Source organism: Garra rufa, chromosome 13, assembly GCF_049309525.1.
Source record: "Garra rufa chromosome 13, GarRuf1.0, whole genome shotgun sequence".
Lineage (NCBI taxonomy): Eukaryota > Metazoa > Chordata > Actinopteri > Cypriniformes > Cyprinidae > Garra > Garra rufa.
In genome coordinates this window covers 12,085,362-12,104,495 of record NC_133373.1, presented here as the reverse complement: position 1 = coordinate 12,104,495, position 19,134 = coordinate 12,085,362, and the positions used below count along the sequence as shown (strand labels likewise).

Below are 19,134 nucleotides of genomic sequence, written 5' to 3'. Positions count from 1 at the left end.
AAATTATAAGTAATCATATTTTAGTCAATAATGTATGATAATGTGACCATTTTGAGGTTATCAAAATAGCTAATTTGCTAGTTTAGTATTAATTTTATTTGATTTTTAGTCCATTTTGTACTTGTTAATGGATATGCACAATTTCTGTTTTTAAATGGTTTTAAGTAAAATAATATGGTATTCATTTAATTTATTATTTTTTGTTCATTTTGTACTTGTTAATGGATAATGCACCATTTCTGTTTTTAAATAGTTTTGAGAAAAATATGGTATTAATTTAATTTCATTTTTTAGTTCATTTTGTACTTATTAATGGATAATGCACGATTTCTGTTTTTAAATATTTTTGAGTAAAAATATATTAATTTTATTTCATTTTTTGTCCATTTTGTACTTAATAATGGATATGCACAATTTCTGTTTTAAATAGTTTTAAGTAAAAATAATATGGTATTAATTTTATTTCATTTTTTGATCATTTTGTACTTATTAATAGATAATGCACAATTTCTGTTTTTAAATGGTTTTAAGTAAAATAATGTGGTATTAATTTAATTAATTTTTTTGTTAATTTTGTACTTATTAATTGATAATGCACAATTTCTGTTTTTAAATATCTCTGCACAATTTCTGTTTTTAAATAGTTTTGAGAAAAATATGGTATTAATTTCATTTAATTTTTTAGTTCATTTTGTACTTATTAATGGATAATGCACAATTTCTGTTTTTAAATATTTTTGAGTAAAAATATTAATTTTATTTCATTTTTTGTCAATTTTGTACTTAATAATGGATATGCACCATTTCTGTTTTTAAATAGTTTGAAGTAAAAAATATTATGGTATTCACTTAATTAATTTTTTTTGTTCATTTTGTACTTATTAATGGGTAATGCACAGTTTCTGTTTCTTAATATTTCTGCACAATTTCTGTTTTTAAATAGTTTTGAGAAAAATATGGTATTAATTTAATTATTTTTTTAGTCCATTTTGTACTTATTAATGGATAATGCACAATTTCTGTTTTTAAATATTTTTGAGTAAAAATATATTAATTTTATTTCATTTTTTAGTCTATTTTATACTTATTACTGTAGCTCAATTTCTGTTTTTAAATAGTTTTGAGTAAAACATATGGTATTCAATATATGTTTTTTCTCCATTTTGTACGTATTAATAGATAATGCACAGTTTCTGTTTTTAAATATCTCTGCACAATTTCTGTTTTTAAATAGTTTTGAGAAAAATAGGGTATTAATTTCATTTCATTTTTTAGTTCATTTTGTACTTATTAATGGATAATGCACAATTTCTGTTTTTAAATGTTTTTGAGTAAAAATATATTAATTTTATTTCATTTTTTGTCCATTTTGTACTTAATGGATATGCACCATTTCTGTTGTTAAATAGTTTTAAGTAAAAAATATGGTATTCATTTAATTAAATTTTTTTTGTTCATTTTGTAATTATTAATGGATAATGCACAATTTCTGTTTTTAAATATTTTTGAGTAAAAATATATTAATTTTATTTCCTTTTTTGTCCATTTTGTACTTAATAATGGATATGCACCATTTCTGTTTTTAAATAGTTTGAAGTAAAAAATAATATGGTATTCACTTAATTAATTTTTTTTGTTCATTTTGTACTTATTAATGGGTAATGCACAGTTTCTGTTTCTTAATATTTCTGCAAAATTTCTGTTTTTAAATAGTTTTGAGAAAAATATAGTATTTAATTACTTTTTAGTCCATTTTGTACTTAATAATGGATAATGCACAATTTCTGTTTTTAAATAGTTTTGAGACAAAAATATGGCATTAATTTAATTTATTTTTTTACTCCATTTTGTTCATTTTGAGTACAAATGTGCTTGTTTATTTATTTTAAAATGATTCTGGTTTAACAGAATTCTGTGAATATTTATGATCAAGTATTTACAATACCGTTCAACTGTTGTTGAAAGAAATCTCTTTTTGGATCCAAAAAAACAGTAATATTTTGAAATATTATTACAATTTAAAATAAATGTTTTGTATTTTAATATTTAGAGATTTGATTCCTGTTATGCAAAGCATAACATTCTTCAGAAAATATTGTAATGCATTATTATATAAATATTTATTATAATTTATTATATATTATAAAAATATATATTTGATACATTTTTTCAGGATTCTTTGATTTTTATTTTGTTATATTTTATTTTTTAGCCATTTGTAACTAGTGGGATATTGTACAGTCTGCCAGTCATTTTCGCAAAATAAGCACTTGCCATCTTTGTCACTTTCATTTTACTATAATAGCTCATCGACTATATGTGACCCTGGACCACAAAACCAGTCATAAGGTTAAATTTGACAAAACTGAGATTTATACATCATATGAAAGCTCAATAAATAAGCTTTCTATTGATGTATGGTTTGTTAGGATAGGACAATATAATTGGCCCGAGATACATCTATTTGAAATCAGAAATCTGAGGATGCAAAAAAATCAAAAAGACTGAGAAAATCACCTTTAAAGTTGTCCAAATTAGGTTCTTAACAATGCATATTACAAATCAAAAATTACATTTTGATATGTTTAGAGTAGGAATTTTACAAAAAATCTTCATGGAACATGAACTTTACTTAATTTCTTAATGATTTTTGGCATGAAAAATCTAAAATTTTGACCAATGCAATGTATTTTTGGCTATTGCTACAAATATACCCCAGCGACTTAAGACTGGTTTTGTGGTCCAGGGTCACATATACTATCCATTAAATGTATTGACACTATTGGTCACTGGCCACCCTGCTTTTAGGCATCCATCCCATTTGGTGTGCCAACTGTTTGTTCAGACTTGTTAGCCAGAGTCTATAGACCACAGAAGGAGACTAAGAAAAGTCCAGGCTGCAGAGCTCTAGCACGGCCTGTACTGTGTGTTATGTGTGAGGGCTGTGACTGACCACTGCCCCGCTATGACTGACACTCTACAGGACTCGATTCTACCACTCTCTGGGCCCCATCAGCAGAGTGGGCCGCATTTCCTGCAGAGGAGCACTCAGGCCCAGCAGGTAACTCAACAACCCTCCAACCCCCGCCGGGTCTCTCTCTATCTGACTTACCCTGAACAACTGGGGAACTATCGCCGTCACAGTGTGCAGTGTGTGTTTTCTTGCTGTGGAATTAGGTGGAGGGCTTTTCTGAATCACGCATGTGATGTTGACTCTTATGCTGCAGTCGTGGCTTGTTGCTTCTAATCAAAACCAGCTAAGCCACTGAAGCATCTCTTCTGATTGCTCTTGCTTTCTGTTCTCCAAACACACACACACGGCTCCTCTCACCTCTGCTGTAAAAGTGGTGCTTGCTGCAATGTTAAAGAGAGAAACATCATGGGAAAACTAAATGTTCCTCTTTCGAAATATCTTTCGTTTAAACGGCTAATGTTGATTGTGTTGCAACTGGGAATTTCATGTGAGGGCAAAAGATTTCATATGCAGATGTTGCGTCAGGTTTAGTCATCCTCAAGAAATAGTTCTAAAATTTACATTTGCAGAAAGTTCACACACCCTCGAGCAATCCTAGATTTAGATGAGATTGTTTCTTTGCTGGAGAAATTTAGCATTACATCACTCGCTCACCAATGGGTCCTTTGCAGTGAATGCGTGTGGTCAGAATGAGAGTCAAACAGCTGAATAATCCACACCACTTCTGTCCATCAGTTAATGTCTTGTGAAGTGAAAAACTGCATGTTTGTAAGAAAAAAAAAACATCAAGGCATTTTAACTTCAAACCATCACTTTTGGTCAAAATATGAGTCTATAATCCACGAAAGTCCTTCGCATGTTATCCTCTAACACCAAAATCCATGAACAAGACAAGTTTTTAAGAACTGTTTTAGCTTGTAAACGTTGTTTGCTCTGTGCATATTTCTCTCCTGATTCATACAAGATCACTTTTTTTCACTGCGAAAACAAGTATTATGAATAGAGTACTTTTTTAGCTGAATTTTTTTTTTTTTTTTTTTTTTTTTTTTAGCTGAAAGCAATGGTTTGAAGTTAGAATTATGTTTATTACAAACTTACAGCTTATGGATTTTGGTGTTTTTATCAGCTGTTTAGACTCTTATTCTGATGGCACCCATTCACTGCAATTGAGCAAGTGATTTAAGGCTAAATTTCTCAATCTTTTCCTGGGGTCGACCTTTGTGTTTTTCAGGGCCGATACTGATTATACAAATCAAGTAGACCCTTAACCAATATTTTGAACCGATATACAGTATTCAACATTTGAAGTGGATCAAGAAAATTCATTAAAGGGTGTTGTTTTTGTTTTATAACTACTTTGATGAAAGGTTTTGATCCACTTCATATGTTGACTACTGTATATGTCTGGTGTAAAAATTTTAATTAATGACCAAATTTGCAATAGCAAAAAAATTCTTTACATTTTTTTTATTTATTTTTTTCTAAATATTATATTACCAGCAAATCAGTTGTGAAAATTACTGATACCAATAACTATAAAAATGCTTAATATCGATGCCAATAATTGGTCCGCCTCTAATCTTTTCCGATAAAAAAAAACAAGATAAACTTATCTTGGATTGCCTGAAGATGAGTGCATTTTAGCACATTTTCAGTTTGCAAAGTTGTGAAAATGACTGATACTGATAACTATAAAGATGCTTAATATCAATACCGATAATTAGCCAGGCCAATAATCGGTCCACCCCTGAAAAAAAACAAACTGATATTTGAGTACATTTTTAGCACATTTTTAGTTTTTAAATCGGTAGTGAAAATGGCTGATACCAGTAATCCAAAAAAAAGCTTAATATCGATGCTAATAATCAACCAGGCCAATAATCGGTCTGCCCCTAATCTTTTCCGATAAAATTAACTTGCCTTGGTCCACCCCTAATCCTTTTTGATTAAAAAAAAAATAAACTCATCTTGGATTTCCTGAGGATGAGTGCATTTTTAGCATATTTTTAGTTTGCAAATCGGTTGTGAAAATAGCAGATAACGATAACCTATAAAGATGCTTAAAATCGATGCCTATGACCGCCTAGCCCGATTATCAGTCCACCTCCAATCTTTTCTGATAAAAAATAAATAAAAATAATTATCTTGGATTGCGTAAGGATGAGTGCATTTTAGCACATTTTTAGTTTGCAAATCGGTTGTGAAAATGACTGATACTGATAGTCCTAAAAATGTTTAATGCTGATGCTTATGATCGGCCATGCCAATGATTAGTCCTCCCGTAATCTTTTCCGATAAACAAAAATAAACTCACTCTGGATGGCATCAGGATGAATGCATTTTAACACATTTTTAGTTTGCAAATCGGTTGTGAAAATGGCCAATACCGATAACCCTAAAAATGCTCAATATCGTTGCCAATAATTGGTCCGCCCCTAATCTTTTCTGATTAAAAAGAAAAAAAAAAACATTTTGAATGGCTGGAGGATGAGTGCATTTTTTGCACATTTTTACTTTGCGAATCGGTTGTAAAAAATGACCGATACCGATAATTATAAAAATGCTTAATAACGATGCCGATAATCTGACAGGCCGATAATTTGTCCAGCCCTAATCTTTTCAGATAAAAAAAAAAAAAAAACTCATCTTGGATGGTATGTGGATGAGTGCATTTTTATCACATTTTTAGTTTGCAAATCGGTTGTGAAAATGACCGATACCGATAATTATAAAGATACGTAATATCGTTGCCAATAATCGGTCCACCCCTAATCTTTTCTGATAAAAAAAAAAATAATGAACTCATCTTGGATGGCATAAAGATGAGTGCATTTTTAACACATTTTTAGTTTGCAAATCAGTAGTGAAAATGACCAATACCGATAATTATGAAGATGCTTAATATCGATGCCAATAATCTTTTCTGATAAAAAAAAAAAAAAACTTATCTTGGATGGCTTGAGGAGAATAAGTGCATTTTTAGTTTTTGTTGAAGTATTCCTTTAATGTTGACTTGAAGTTGAGATTGATTTGTGACAGCTGTATCCACCCATAACTTTTCTGATAAAAAATAAACTCATCTTGGATGGCCTAAGGATGAGTACATTTTTAGTACATTTTTAGTTTTTGGTGTATTCCTTATCAAACAAGTAGCTTATCAAACAAAAATAATATATAGGACATGACTAGAGTTTTTTTTTTTCATCAGCTGTTGACTGGATTGTGAAAAGTGAGTGTTTGCAAACAGCAGTAGAGGCAGATTGCCTAAACTGCTTCACAGCCTTGCATACCTCAGCAGAAAAAAATAGTTGACATTTGATTACAAGATCAGTAAATTATGCACAGATGAGCCCATCACACACAGTTCTTAGTGTTCTTGTGTTCAAAAACAACTACATTGTAATTGAAACAATAAAAAGAGGTCTTGTGATGTTTTTTGTGTACATTAACAGATTAAAAAAAAAATGAATAGTGCAGGAGGATAACTGCCAGATGTTCAACAAATAAATAGACTACATAGCTATAACCTCAAATGCAGACCTGCAGATTATGTAAATAATAAAGGGAACATTGCTCACAGCAGATGATTTGAAGTCTGACAGTAAATGTCTTGAAATTGAATGTTGAATGTTGTGAATTTGTTACACAGGCAGTGCTCTGATGGCCCCAGCGGTGCTTTAAAGAGGGAAAATTTTATTTCAGGACTTAACCTCTCAGACAGGGGTTTACCATGCTGAGAGTACTGCACGTCAAAGCACAGCACGCCAAACCCTTGCAGAGAGCAAAATTTATGTCTTTTCAAACACTGTTACAACAAAGGTACAGATATTTAAAAAAAAGTAATGAGTTCAGTAATGAAGCACATATGGTGCTCATGGTTAACAGATGACCACCCACTTTTGCATATCAACAATTTTTTTGGTATTGTTATGCAGCTCACATCTGTAGAAATTACCCATTCATCATAACATAGGTCATCTACATACAGTCTTAAAGGTGCAGTAGTCATTTACTATATAACGGGGCATTTACTATATACATGAAAACCTTCATTAAGTGGACTTTAAAATGCCACAAAAGTGTATTTAAATGCAGTATGCTAGTATACAGTAGTATTAATGCTTTAAGTTTAAAGGTCTTTTGAGATTGTACTGTAAATGAAACTAAACCAAAGCTAATTCAGTCAGACTGAATGATGAGGTGAAATAATCTTAAAGTATATAAGAGGAATGTTTTGTGGCTCTGAAATGTCTGTAGACAACATTTGTAGGCGGTGGAGTTGCTTTGTTTCTCTACTTGTGAAAAGAGAATGCTTTTGGCAGTATACAGTAGCAGGGAAAAACAAGAGAAGCAAAAAATACATATAACTGAAGTAAACACATAGTGCACAGATTAAAAAAAAAGTCATGATTTATTCACCCCGATTTCAAAAAAAATTATTTCTTATTTTTTTATTTATTGATGAAATGCTGAATTTTCAGCATCGTTACTCCAATCTTCAGTATCACATGATCCTTCAGAAATCTTTCTAATATGTGACCCTGGACTACAAAACCAGCCAAAAATACACTGTATGGGTCAAAATGATCTATTTTTCTTTTATGCCAAAAATCATTAAAGGATATCAAGTAAAGATCATGTTCCATTAAGATGCTTTGTAAATTTCCTACTGTAAATATGTCAAAACTTCATTTTTAATTAGTAGTATGCATTGCAAAGAACTTCATTTAAACAACTTTACAGGCGATTTTCTCAGTATTTAGATTTTTTTTTTTTTTTTTATTCTTTTGCACCCTCAGATTCCAGATTTTAAAATAGTTGTATCTCGGGCAAATAAATTAATAGAAACCAAAAATACATATAACCGAAGTAAACAAATAGTTCAAAAACAAAAAAAAAATCATGATTTATTCACCCTCATTAAAAAAAAAAAAAAGTCATACAGTGGCTTTGTATAAGAAAAAGATTGAAATTTAAGCTAATATTCAATGAGAATCTTGACTTCTGCTTACAAAATATGTATTTTTAAATGAACTATCCCTTTAAGACAGATATTATTTAATATTACCTTTTCGGTTTTTCCACAGTTCACTCATTTGCTTTCTTTTTCTCTCAAACATTCTCACTTTCTTTACATTATAACTCTGGGGTGTGTTTTTTTGAAATATATTCATTTGATCTGTGAGGTTGTGTGTATTTTTAAAAAGTGTTGCATGTCCCATGTGTCAGTTAAAACTGTGTGTGTGTGTAGCTCTGCAGAGTCGGAAGAGCTGGCGGTGCATCTGTACCCAGGAGCCGTCACAGTTCAGGGGGTCTTACGCAGGAAAACAGTTCTCAAGGAGGGCAAGAAACCTACGGTGAGAGACACTGCTTCAACTCTTCATCTGTCTTCTGTACATCAACTCTTCCTGTGATCTCACATGCCCACCTTTCCTTTCTAAAATGGTGCCAAATGCAAATAATAAACTGCAGCTAGCCAACCAAAATAGGTGAAACTCTGAATCACTTAAACCAATCCGTCGCAAAATGATTCACTGTTTTGAAGCTCTCCAATCGGATTGTGTATTACAAATCATTTTATTTAGATTGGGACTTCGGAACAGGTTCGTGAATCATTTTACTTAGACCGGGACTTCAAATCGCACATGGCAAATCATTTGATTTGCATTGTAACTTTGCATATTGTCAATCATTTGATCCAGATCGGGACTTTGCATATTGCAAATCGTTTGATTTAGATCATAACGGGTTCATGAATCATTTCACAAATTGAATGATTCAAATCAAATGATTTGTGATATGCGCAATTTGAAGTCCCGATTTAAGCCAAATGATTTGCAAATCATTATTCAGATCGAAACTTCAGAGCATGGGTCGCGAATCATTTAATTTAGATCAGAACTTTGGAGCACATTCAGAAACCTTCTGCTTTACTGTAGATTGGAACTTCGGAGTGCGGATCGCAAATCATAGATTGGGACTTCAAATTGGGTAACATGAATCACTTGATTTAGATCGGAACTTTGCGTATTGTGAATCGTTTGATTCACATTGGGGCTTTGTGTATGTTTTGATTTGGATTGAAACAGGTTTGTGAATCAATCCACGAACTGAAGTGCAGATCGCAAATCATTTGATTCAGGATGGGACTTCGGAACAGGCCCTGATCTAAGTCAAATGATTCATGAATCTTTATTCAGATCGTGGATCGTTTGATTTAGATTGGAACTTTGAAGCAGGTTCGCAAATCTTTTGCTTCAGATCAGAACTTCGGAGCGCAAATTATTTGATTTAGATCGGGACTTTAAATCAAGTATTGCAATTCATTTCACTTAGATCTGGACTTCAAATCGCACATCGCAAATCATTTGATTTGGATTGGAACTTTGCATATTGTGAACCATTTGATTCAGATCGGGACTTCGCATATCACAAATCATTTGATTTAGATCAAAATGAGTTTGTGAATCATTTTACAAAATGATGATTCAAATCAAATGATTCAAATCAATTTGAAGTCCAGATTTAAGTCAAATGATTTGCAAATTATTATTCAGATAGAAACTTCAGAGCATGGGTCACGAATCATTTGATTTAGATCGGAACTTTGGAGCACATTCACAAACCTTCTGCTTTACTGTACAGTCCTGGCCAAAAGTTTTGAGAATGACACAAATATTAGTTTTCACAAAGTTTGCTGCTAAACTGCTTTTAGATCTTTGTTTCAGTTGTGTCTGTGATGTACTGAAATATAATTACAAGCAGTTCATACGCTTCAAAGGCTTTTATCAACAATTACATAACATTTATGCAAAGAGTCAGTATTTGCAGTGTTGGCCCTTCTTTTTCAGGACCTATGCAATTCGACTGGGCATGCTCTCAATCAACTTCTGGGCCAAATCCTGACTGAAAGCAACCCATTCTTTCATAATCAATTCTTGGAGTTTGTCAGAATTAGTGGGTTTTTGTTTGTCCACCCGCCTCTTGAGGATTGACCACAAGTTCTCAATGGGATTAAGATCTGGGGAGTTTCCAGACCGTGGACCCAAAATGTCAACGTTTTGGTCCCCGAGCCACTTAGTTATCACTTTTGCCTTATGGCACGGTGCTCCATCGTGCTGGAAAATGCATTGTTCTTCACCAAACTGTTGTTGGATTGTTGGAAGAAGTTGCTGTTGGAGGGTGTTTTGGTGCCATTCTTTATTCATGGCTGTATTTTTGGGCAAAATTGTGAGTGAGCCCACTCCCTTGGATGAGAAGCAACCCCACACATGAATTGTCTCAGGATGCTTTACTGTTAGCATGACACAGGACTGATGGTAGCGCTCACCTTTTCTTCTCCGGGCAAGCCTTTTTCCAGATGCCCCAAACAATCAGAAAGAGGCTTCATCTGAGAATATGACTTTGTCCCAGTCCTCAGCAGTCCATTCGCCATACTTTTTGCAGAAGATCAATCTGTCCCTGATGTTTTTTTTTTTTTTTTGGAGAGAAGTGGCTTCTTTGCTGCCCTTCTTGACACCAAGCCATCTTCCAAAAGTCTTGGCCTCACTGTGCGTGCAGATGCGCTCACACCTGCCTGCTGCCATTCCTGAGCAAGCTCTGCACTGGTGGCACTCCGATCCCGCAGCTGAATCCTCTTTAGGAGACGATCCTGGCGCTTGCTGGACTTTCTTGGACGCCCTGAAGCCTTCTTAACAATGCAGTGGAAAGTTTTTTTTCGGGATTAAGTTAATTTTCATGGCAAAGAAGGAATATGCAATTCATCTGATCACTCTTCATAACATTCTGGAGTATATGCAAATTGCTATTATAAAAACTTAAGCAGCAACTTTTCCTATTTCCAATATTTATGTAATTCTCAACTTTTGGCCACGACTGTAGATTGGAACTTCGGAGTGCGGATCGCAAATCATGGATTGGGACTTCAAATCCTGTAACATGAATCACTTGATTTACTTTGCGTATTGTGAATCACTTGATTCACATTGGGGGATTGTGTATGTTTTGATTTAGATTGAAACGGGTTTGTGAATCAATCCACGAATTGAAATGCGGATCGCAAATCATTTGATTCAGGATGGGGCCCTGATCTAAGTCAAATGATTCATGAATCTTTATTCAGATCGTGGATCGTTTGATTTAGATTGGAACTTTGAAGCAGGTTCGCAAATCTTTTGCTTCAGATCAGAACTTCGGAGCACAAATTATTTGATTCAGATCGGGATCACGTATTGCAATCCATTTCACTTAGATTGGGACTTCAAATCGCAAATCATTTGATTTGGATTGGAACTTTGCATATTGTGAACCATTTGATTCAGATCGGGACTCTGCGTATCACAAATCATCATGGATCGTAACGGTTTGTGAATCATTTCACAAATTGAATGATTCAAATCAAATGACTTGCGATATGCGATTTGAAGTCCCAATCTAAGTCAAATGATCATGAAAATGAAACTTAGGAGCATGGGTCACGAATCAAAAAAAATGTTTTTTTTTTTTTTTACCCAGACATTTAAATATAACATTGTAGAGCAGTAATTACAATACCGTGATACCGTGAAACCGTGATATTTTTATCCAAGGTTATCATACCGTCAGAATCTTATACCGGCCCATGCCTACCACAGACCTTAGTCAGGTCATATTAATTTTAGACAGGAATAATGCTGTAAGTAATAGGTTACAGTGCATTCAATGAATTGCACTGTTGTTTAACATACATTTTCAAACTGATAATTTTTTTTTTCTCATGGACTATTTTAACTATGTCCTTTCTGGACCTTGAGAATAAACTAATAACTTTAATCAAAAAAACCATCTGTGAACATGTAAATCACTTTTTCAAAGCAGTATTTATCAGGATGGTAAAGAATTTGAATTCATACCTGACAAACCCACATCTTTTCCTCAGCGTAGTTCGTCTCTCTTCCGTTGTGCAGCTACAGCACATGCAAAGGTCCATCCTCCTACATGGTAAAGCTGACAATGTTTTTTTTTTTTTTTGTAGAAACCACTCAGTTATATTAAGTCCATGATGCTACATACGTTTTTTAAGTAATGTGAACAAGGGTGTAGAGAGTAAAACTAACAACTGTGAAAGTTCTTTTTTTTTTTTTTTTTTTTACTTTTTCTTCTTGGAATTGCGAGTTAAGTCAGAATTGTGAGATATAAACTCGTAATTCTGAAAACATCAGTCTTTTTTCCCTCAAAATTGGACTTTGCAACTCGCAATTAGGAAATGAGTAAAAGTCTAAATTGCGAGAAATAAACTCGAAACTCTTATTTCTCAGAATTGCGACTTTATTTCTTAGAATTGTGACTTTGTCTCACAAGTCTGACTTAATAACATGCAACGGCGAGTTTGTAATTCACAATTCTGAGAAAAAAGTCTGAATTGTGAAATGTAAACTCCCATTAACGAGAGAAAAAATTCTGAATTGTGAGATAAACATTTTGCAATTACCTTTTTACATTTTTTTATTAAGTGTACTTTGTAGTTTTGTAGTTTGGTTTTGATCACATTTGACTTTTTTTTTTTTTAACAAATCAAACTAATTTGGATCTGTTGGGTCACTACTTGAAGTCCAATGTAAAATCAAAACCAGTTGGGTTCTTTTCTCTGTCTGCACTTTTCCATCTCTGTGGTTATGTGTCTTCCCCTCTGCCCTCTCATCATAATCTGCTCTTTTATCTTTTGCTCTAGTCTCTCTTAACTGTCAGTCATTTCTCCATTAGCCCCATCAAACCCAGCGGTTTCCTCAGAAAAGAGTGTGTGAAGAGAGCCAAGGCAGTAAAAGATACTGCGTTGGAGTCCAGTAATGGGAGCTGAGAGGCCTTTTAAAACCCACATCTCCAGCACATATTTGATCTGCTACTAAATCTGCCTATCTCTGTCTTTCTAGACCGTTTACTCAAACATGCACACACTGGATAACTACATGTTTGTACAGTTTGGGCTCTGTTTTCTTGCATAAGTGTATAATTAAGTGAGTGTATCATTTGGTTAATCTTGATCGATACGTTCAAATTTCATCTTGGCCTTCTATTTTGTTTTGCGTTTGCTCAGGAAATGTGTTTCACACACAAGCTCGATACATTATGCTTAGCTGACATTAAGGGTATTTTGTACTTAAATTTCAACCATGCAAATAAAGCACACTTAGGCTTCCTAGTGTGCCAGTGGTGTTTGTGGTGGACATCTGAAATTTAAAATGCCGCACAAGTTTAATTTAACCAAGTTGAGTGGGTGATAAATGTCTGTGGTCAATATGTTTGTTACTTCTCTCCACAAGCTCTGAGAAAAATGCACTAGTGTGGGCTTGTAAGCTTTGTTGTGCGCTTCAGTGTTTGGACTAATGTTTTGTCTCTCTTGGTCTTTCTTGTATTGTCTGTAGGTGGCAGCGTGGACTAAGTATTGGGTGGCTCTTTGTGGTACTCAGCTTTACTATTATACTGCCAAGTCCCTGAAGGCCACAGAGAGAAAACATGTGAGTCTTTCTCACTATTACAGATACCAACACACATTAGACACACAAACATATTCTTGCTTATTCTGGCAAAAAAAAAAAAAGCCACCTTGAAGGAGCTTAACGAAGATTTCTATTTCTGTGACTATTAAGATTTGTTTTTGTTTTGTTTTTTTGAGTTGTTTGTAGAATTTTAAAGAAATTAACATTAGTGTAATGTGATTTTTGATTCTTAGTATTAATAATAACTGTTTCAAATTAAATTTCAAATTTCAAATTAAATTTTCAAATTTCAAATTAAAGACATTTCTATAAGAATTGTAATGTCAGTAAACGTCTTAGTATTCTTAGTTCTTAGTATTAATAATAACTGTTATTATTTATTTTTTTGGATTAATTTTCTAAATAAATTTATTTATGTATTTAGAAATAAATTTAAATTAATTTCTAAATAAAATGTAATGCCATTTAATTTAATTTCCTTAAAAATGTTTATATTTAATAAAAATTAGATTAGAAACATGCCATATTTTTACTCCTATTTTTGGTTATTTTATTTTCAATAATAATAATAATAATAATAAATTATAAATATAATTTCAAATTAAATACATTTCTAAAAAATAATTGTAATGCCATTAAATGTAATTTGGAGGCATTTTATTATTAACAGTAATGATAATAAATTATAATTTATAAATATAATAAATTATAATAAGCTTGATCAATTTATTATATTTTATATAATATTTTGTCAGTATAATAATAATAAATTATAAATATAATTTCAAATTAAAGACATTTCTATAAGAATTGTAATGTCAGTAAACTTCTTAGTATTCTTAGTTCTTAGTATTAATAATAACTGTTATTATTTATTTTTTTGGATTAATTTTATTTTATTAAAATATTAAAGTGCCTAATACATTTATACGTTCACTGCTATTTGTAAGCTTTAGTATCGCGATACAACCGTAGTACCGGTATACCGTGCAACCCTATAGCGGTGCATTTGTGAAATTAAAAATGGCTGATTTTAGCAGGGTTAGTTTAAAATATTCTTCATACAGTCCATGGGTGGTCCATCTGAAGCTGATGAATTGATGACACTCATCATGTGAGAGGAAGACAGCATCAGTGTGTCCTGCAGCCCGATGCGTCATCACATAATGGCTTCAGTATGACACTGATGGGAGAATGTTTATTCTAATACCGTCTAACAGGAGAGTTTGGGACAGACGGGATCTTGTGCAACAGGAACAGTTATGCTGAATGGACTCAAACAGATAGAAAACCATGAGCAGTGTATGTAGGGATGTTTCAGTCCAGGAGGTGTAAAGAAAGGGAGGACGAGTTGTAAGAGCCAGGAAGACTGATTAATCAGGCTTCAGTGCTGAATGAGGACAGCTGTTTGCAGTCATAGGATAATGAAATGAATGACGACATCAGCTATCACACATTAGCAGTGTTAATGAGAAGCACATGGCGCTATCAAATACACATACACTGACAGACGTTTACACACGCGCAGCTACTTGCTTACGCTGGCACATGGTCATATGCGTTCATGATTCTGCACAAGAACGAAGCCAAGCTGTATATGTGTATATTTATATTAATATTAATGTTTAATTAAATTTTATTTATATTAATTCCATTTAATATAATAATAATAACAATAATAATTAAAATAAATTAACTTCTATAAGAGTTATAATGCCATTTAATATAATTGGCATATAAATGTTTATATTAAATAAAAATTAGAACATTTAATATTTTGACCCTAATTTTGAGGGTTTTTTTTCTCAGTATAGTAACAATTGTATAGTAGTAGTAATAATCATAATAAATTATAAATCTGATCTATTATAATAAATTCTAAGTTTAATAATATGACCCTAATTTTGAGTTATTTTATTCTCTGTAAAATAATAATAATACATTTTAAATCTAACAAATTATACATTTATTAAATAAATTATGAATGTAATTTCAAATTGTGTATTTCAAATGTTGTAATGGTATTAAATTTAAATTTTAATAATAATAACAACGGTAATTAAAATTGTATATTGTCAATATAAATTAATTTCTAAATAAAATGTAATGCCATTTAATTTAATTTCCTTAAATGTTTATATTTAATAAAAATTTGATTAGAAACATGCCATATTTTTACTCCTATTTTTGGTTATTTTATTTTCAATAGTAATAATAATAATAATAATAAATTATAAATATAATTTCAAATGAAATACATTTCTAAAAAATAATTGTAATGCCATTAAATGTAATTTGGAGGCATTTTATTATTAACAGTAATGATAATAAATTATAATTTATAAATATAATAAATTATAATAAGCTTGATCAATTTATTATATTTTATATAATATTTTGTCAGTATAATAATAATAAATTGTAAATATAATTTCAAATTAAAGACATTTCTATAAGAATTGTAATGTAAGTAAACATAATTTGGAGGCATTTTAATTTAAAAAAATAATAACAACAACAACAACAATCATTTTAATAATAATAATAATAAAAATAGTTATTATTATTAATATTATTATAATTTATAAATATAATCAATTATAATAAGTCTGAGCATTTTAATAATAATTATTATTAATTGTTTTTTATTATTATTAAATGCCAAAAAATATATAAAAAAAATGAATAGGGACTTTTTAATATGTTGACTGTAATTTTCATTTTTAATATTAACAATTTATTAATTTCTATAAAAATTAAATGCTATTTTAATTTAAATTTAAGATGTTTTTTTTATTTAGAAACATTTTAATATTCTGACAACAGTGTTTAGATTTTATTAGAAATAATAATAATAATAATAATAATAATAATAATAATAATAATAATATAATAACAATAATCATTTAAATAATAATATTAATGAATTAATTTTAATGTATAAATATAATAAATTCTAATAAGTTTGAGCTTTTCAATAATAATTATTATTATTTTTCTATTATTATTAATTGTTTTTTATTATTATTAAATGCCAAAAAATATATTTAAAAAAATGATGAGGCACTTTTTAATATTTTGACTGTAATTTTCATTTTTCAGGTGATAATTATATTTCAAGTTAAATAAAAAAATATATATATAATTTGTAAATGTAATACAATATAAAATGTTTGAGCATTTTAATTTTAATTTTTATTATAAATTATTATTACACAAATTGCAATGACAAAAATGTTTACATACAAAAAATGGTAAAGCACTTTTTAATATGTTGACTGTAATTTTCATTTTTAATAATAATAATTTATTCGTTTCTATTAAAAATGTAATGCTATTCATATAATTTAAATTTAAGATGTTTTTTATGTAGAAACATTTTAATATTCTGACAACAGTGTTCAGATTTTATTAGAAATAATAATAATAATAGTATTTCAAATTAATTAAATTTATTTCTTATCAATTGTAATGCCATTTATATCATTTGTAATTACCAAAAAGAAAAACCCTGCGCACTATCCGCACTTCCTAAATGTGTTAAAAATTTATGTTGGACCTGTGTTTTGTTTTTTTGTTTGTTTTTTTTTTTGGGGGGGGGGGTAGTTTTTCCTACGCACCTATCGATTACTTACAGGCGTGCAAGGGGTAATTGTTAATATATTTAAAAAAAATAATAATACAATTTTGTATTTTTCACAGTTCAAGTCTACCGCCAGCAAAAGTGTTTCTGTTCTGGGCTTGATGGCTATGATGGCAGACGACCCAGAGCATCCCGACGTCTTCCTGCTGACCGACTCTGAGCATGGTGAGACAGCCAATCTCAAGCCTCATACTCGGATAGCAACCAATCACAAGTCTTGATTAAAGAGAGGTGGCCTATCAGCCTTTCAGAAAAATAAAGGCCATTGTAAACGACCTGCTCAATCGATACTGAGAAACGATTTACTGTTCATGAGTATATGGTAATGAATGCAACTTTCTGCAATTATTTTGTGTGCCTGCAGGAAACTCGTATAAGTTCCAGGCAGGGAACAGAATGAACGCTCTGCTGTGGTTCAAACATTTGAGTGCAGCTTGTCAAAGCAACAGGCAACAGGTGAGTGTGTGTTTGTATGTGTATGTGTCTGTGTTGATTTATTCAGCTCAGAGCGTTATTTAACTCAAAGTTTTCTTTGTCGAGAAAATGCATCACAAAAGCCATTCAGTGCCCTTCGGTGTGCACTTAATGTTCAGGGCGTTTCCGTCTTAGTGCTGCATTTTAGAGCTAAAATTTAGATGTTAATTGCTCCTCAGGAGATGCTGTTTTGTTGAAATCCTTTGGGTTCAATAAATGTGGGAACATTTTGCTCTAACCTTCTGTTTCGAAGCAGAAAATCACAGACAGTGTTTCAGTGGGATCTATTAAATTAAAAGCATTTCACATAATGGCTTTTTGAATACTGTTGTTCCCAAATACATGGGTCAGAATGACCTACAAAACCAAGTTCCATCAGCAGGTGTTTAGAGGTCTAAGCAGGGACACTGCCCTCTAGTGCTTGACTTCCTATCAAGTGCAGTGTAAATATATATTTATATATCGATGTGTGTGTACACTGCCATTCAAAAGTTTAGGAACAGTAGGGTTTTAAAAAATATATGTATTTTTATGCTCATCAAGGCTGTGTTTGTTTGAATAAAAATACAGAAAAAACAGAAATATTGTGAAATATTATTGCAATTTAGAATAGTGGCTTTCTGTATATATATTGTTTAAAATGTAATTTATTCTTATGATGCAAAGCTGAATTTTTAGCATCATTACTCCAGTATTCAGTGTCACATGATCCTTCAAAAATCATTCTAATATACTGATTTATTATCAATGATGGAAACAGTTGTGCTACTTAATATTTGTTTGCACCCTGTGATACTTTTTACGGGATTTTTTTTTTATTAATAAAATGTTTAAAAAAACAGCATTTATTTAAAATATAAATCTTACAATTCAAAGTGTGGGGTCAGTCATTTTTGAATTTGAAGAACAGGGTAAATTTAACTTATTTTGTCTTCTGGAAAACATGTAAGTATCTTCTGTCACCTCTGAAGGGCAGTACTAAATGGGAAAAAAAAAGATATTTAGGCAAAATAAAACAAATGTACACATCTCGATTCTGTTCAAAAGTTTTCACACCCAGCTCCTAATGCATGGTTTTTCCTTCTGGAGCATCAGTGAGCAACCTTCTGTAATAGTTGCATATGAGTCCCTCAGTTGTCCTCAGTGTAAAAAGATGGATCTCAAAATCATACAGTTATTGTTGGAAAGGGTTCAAATACACAAAAATGTTGGGAAACCAAAGAAATGGTGGGACCTGAAGGATTTTTTTTTTTTTTTTTTTGGAAGAACAGCAAGGGACTCATCAACAACTATCACAGCTATATTTTGCAGATTCTGCAAGAGGGGTGTAAACATTTGACCTCAACTGTGTTATAAAAATTGTGTTATTAATACGCATTATTTAAATGTTACCATTAAAATGTATTATTTTATAGTTTTAATAATTACATTTACAGACACTACTTGTTAGTTCTAATCGTAAAGGTTGCATTTTTGTGTTTGTAAGATATTTTAAGACTTGGACCTTTGCTGGGATAGACATTTAGTGAATAAACCTCATGGAACTTTATCTACAAACTTTCTCCAGA

The 19,134-nt window shown here is 31.2% G+C and overlaps 1 protein-coding gene across 1 annotated transcript in view; it reads left to right on the top strand.

Moving 5' to 3' along the window:
• The window catches only part of ralgps2 (Ral GEF with PH domain and SH3 binding motif 2), an 86,309-nt gene that overhangs the window by 64,017 nt on the left and 3,158 nt on the right, over nt 1–19,134 (top strand). The window contains exons 12-16 of the mRNA XM_073816699.1: nt 2,984–3,061; nt 8,226–8,331; nt 13,375–13,467; nt 17,152–17,257; nt 17,457–17,548. Of these exons, the coding sequence (XP_073672800.1) occupies nt 2,984–3,061; nt 8,226–8,331; nt 13,375–13,467; nt 17,152–17,257; nt 17,457–17,548 (475 nt within the window). The remainder of the gene's footprint in view (nt 1–2,983; nt 3,062–8,225; nt 8,332–13,374; nt 13,468–17,151; nt 17,258–17,456; nt 17,549–19,134) is intronic.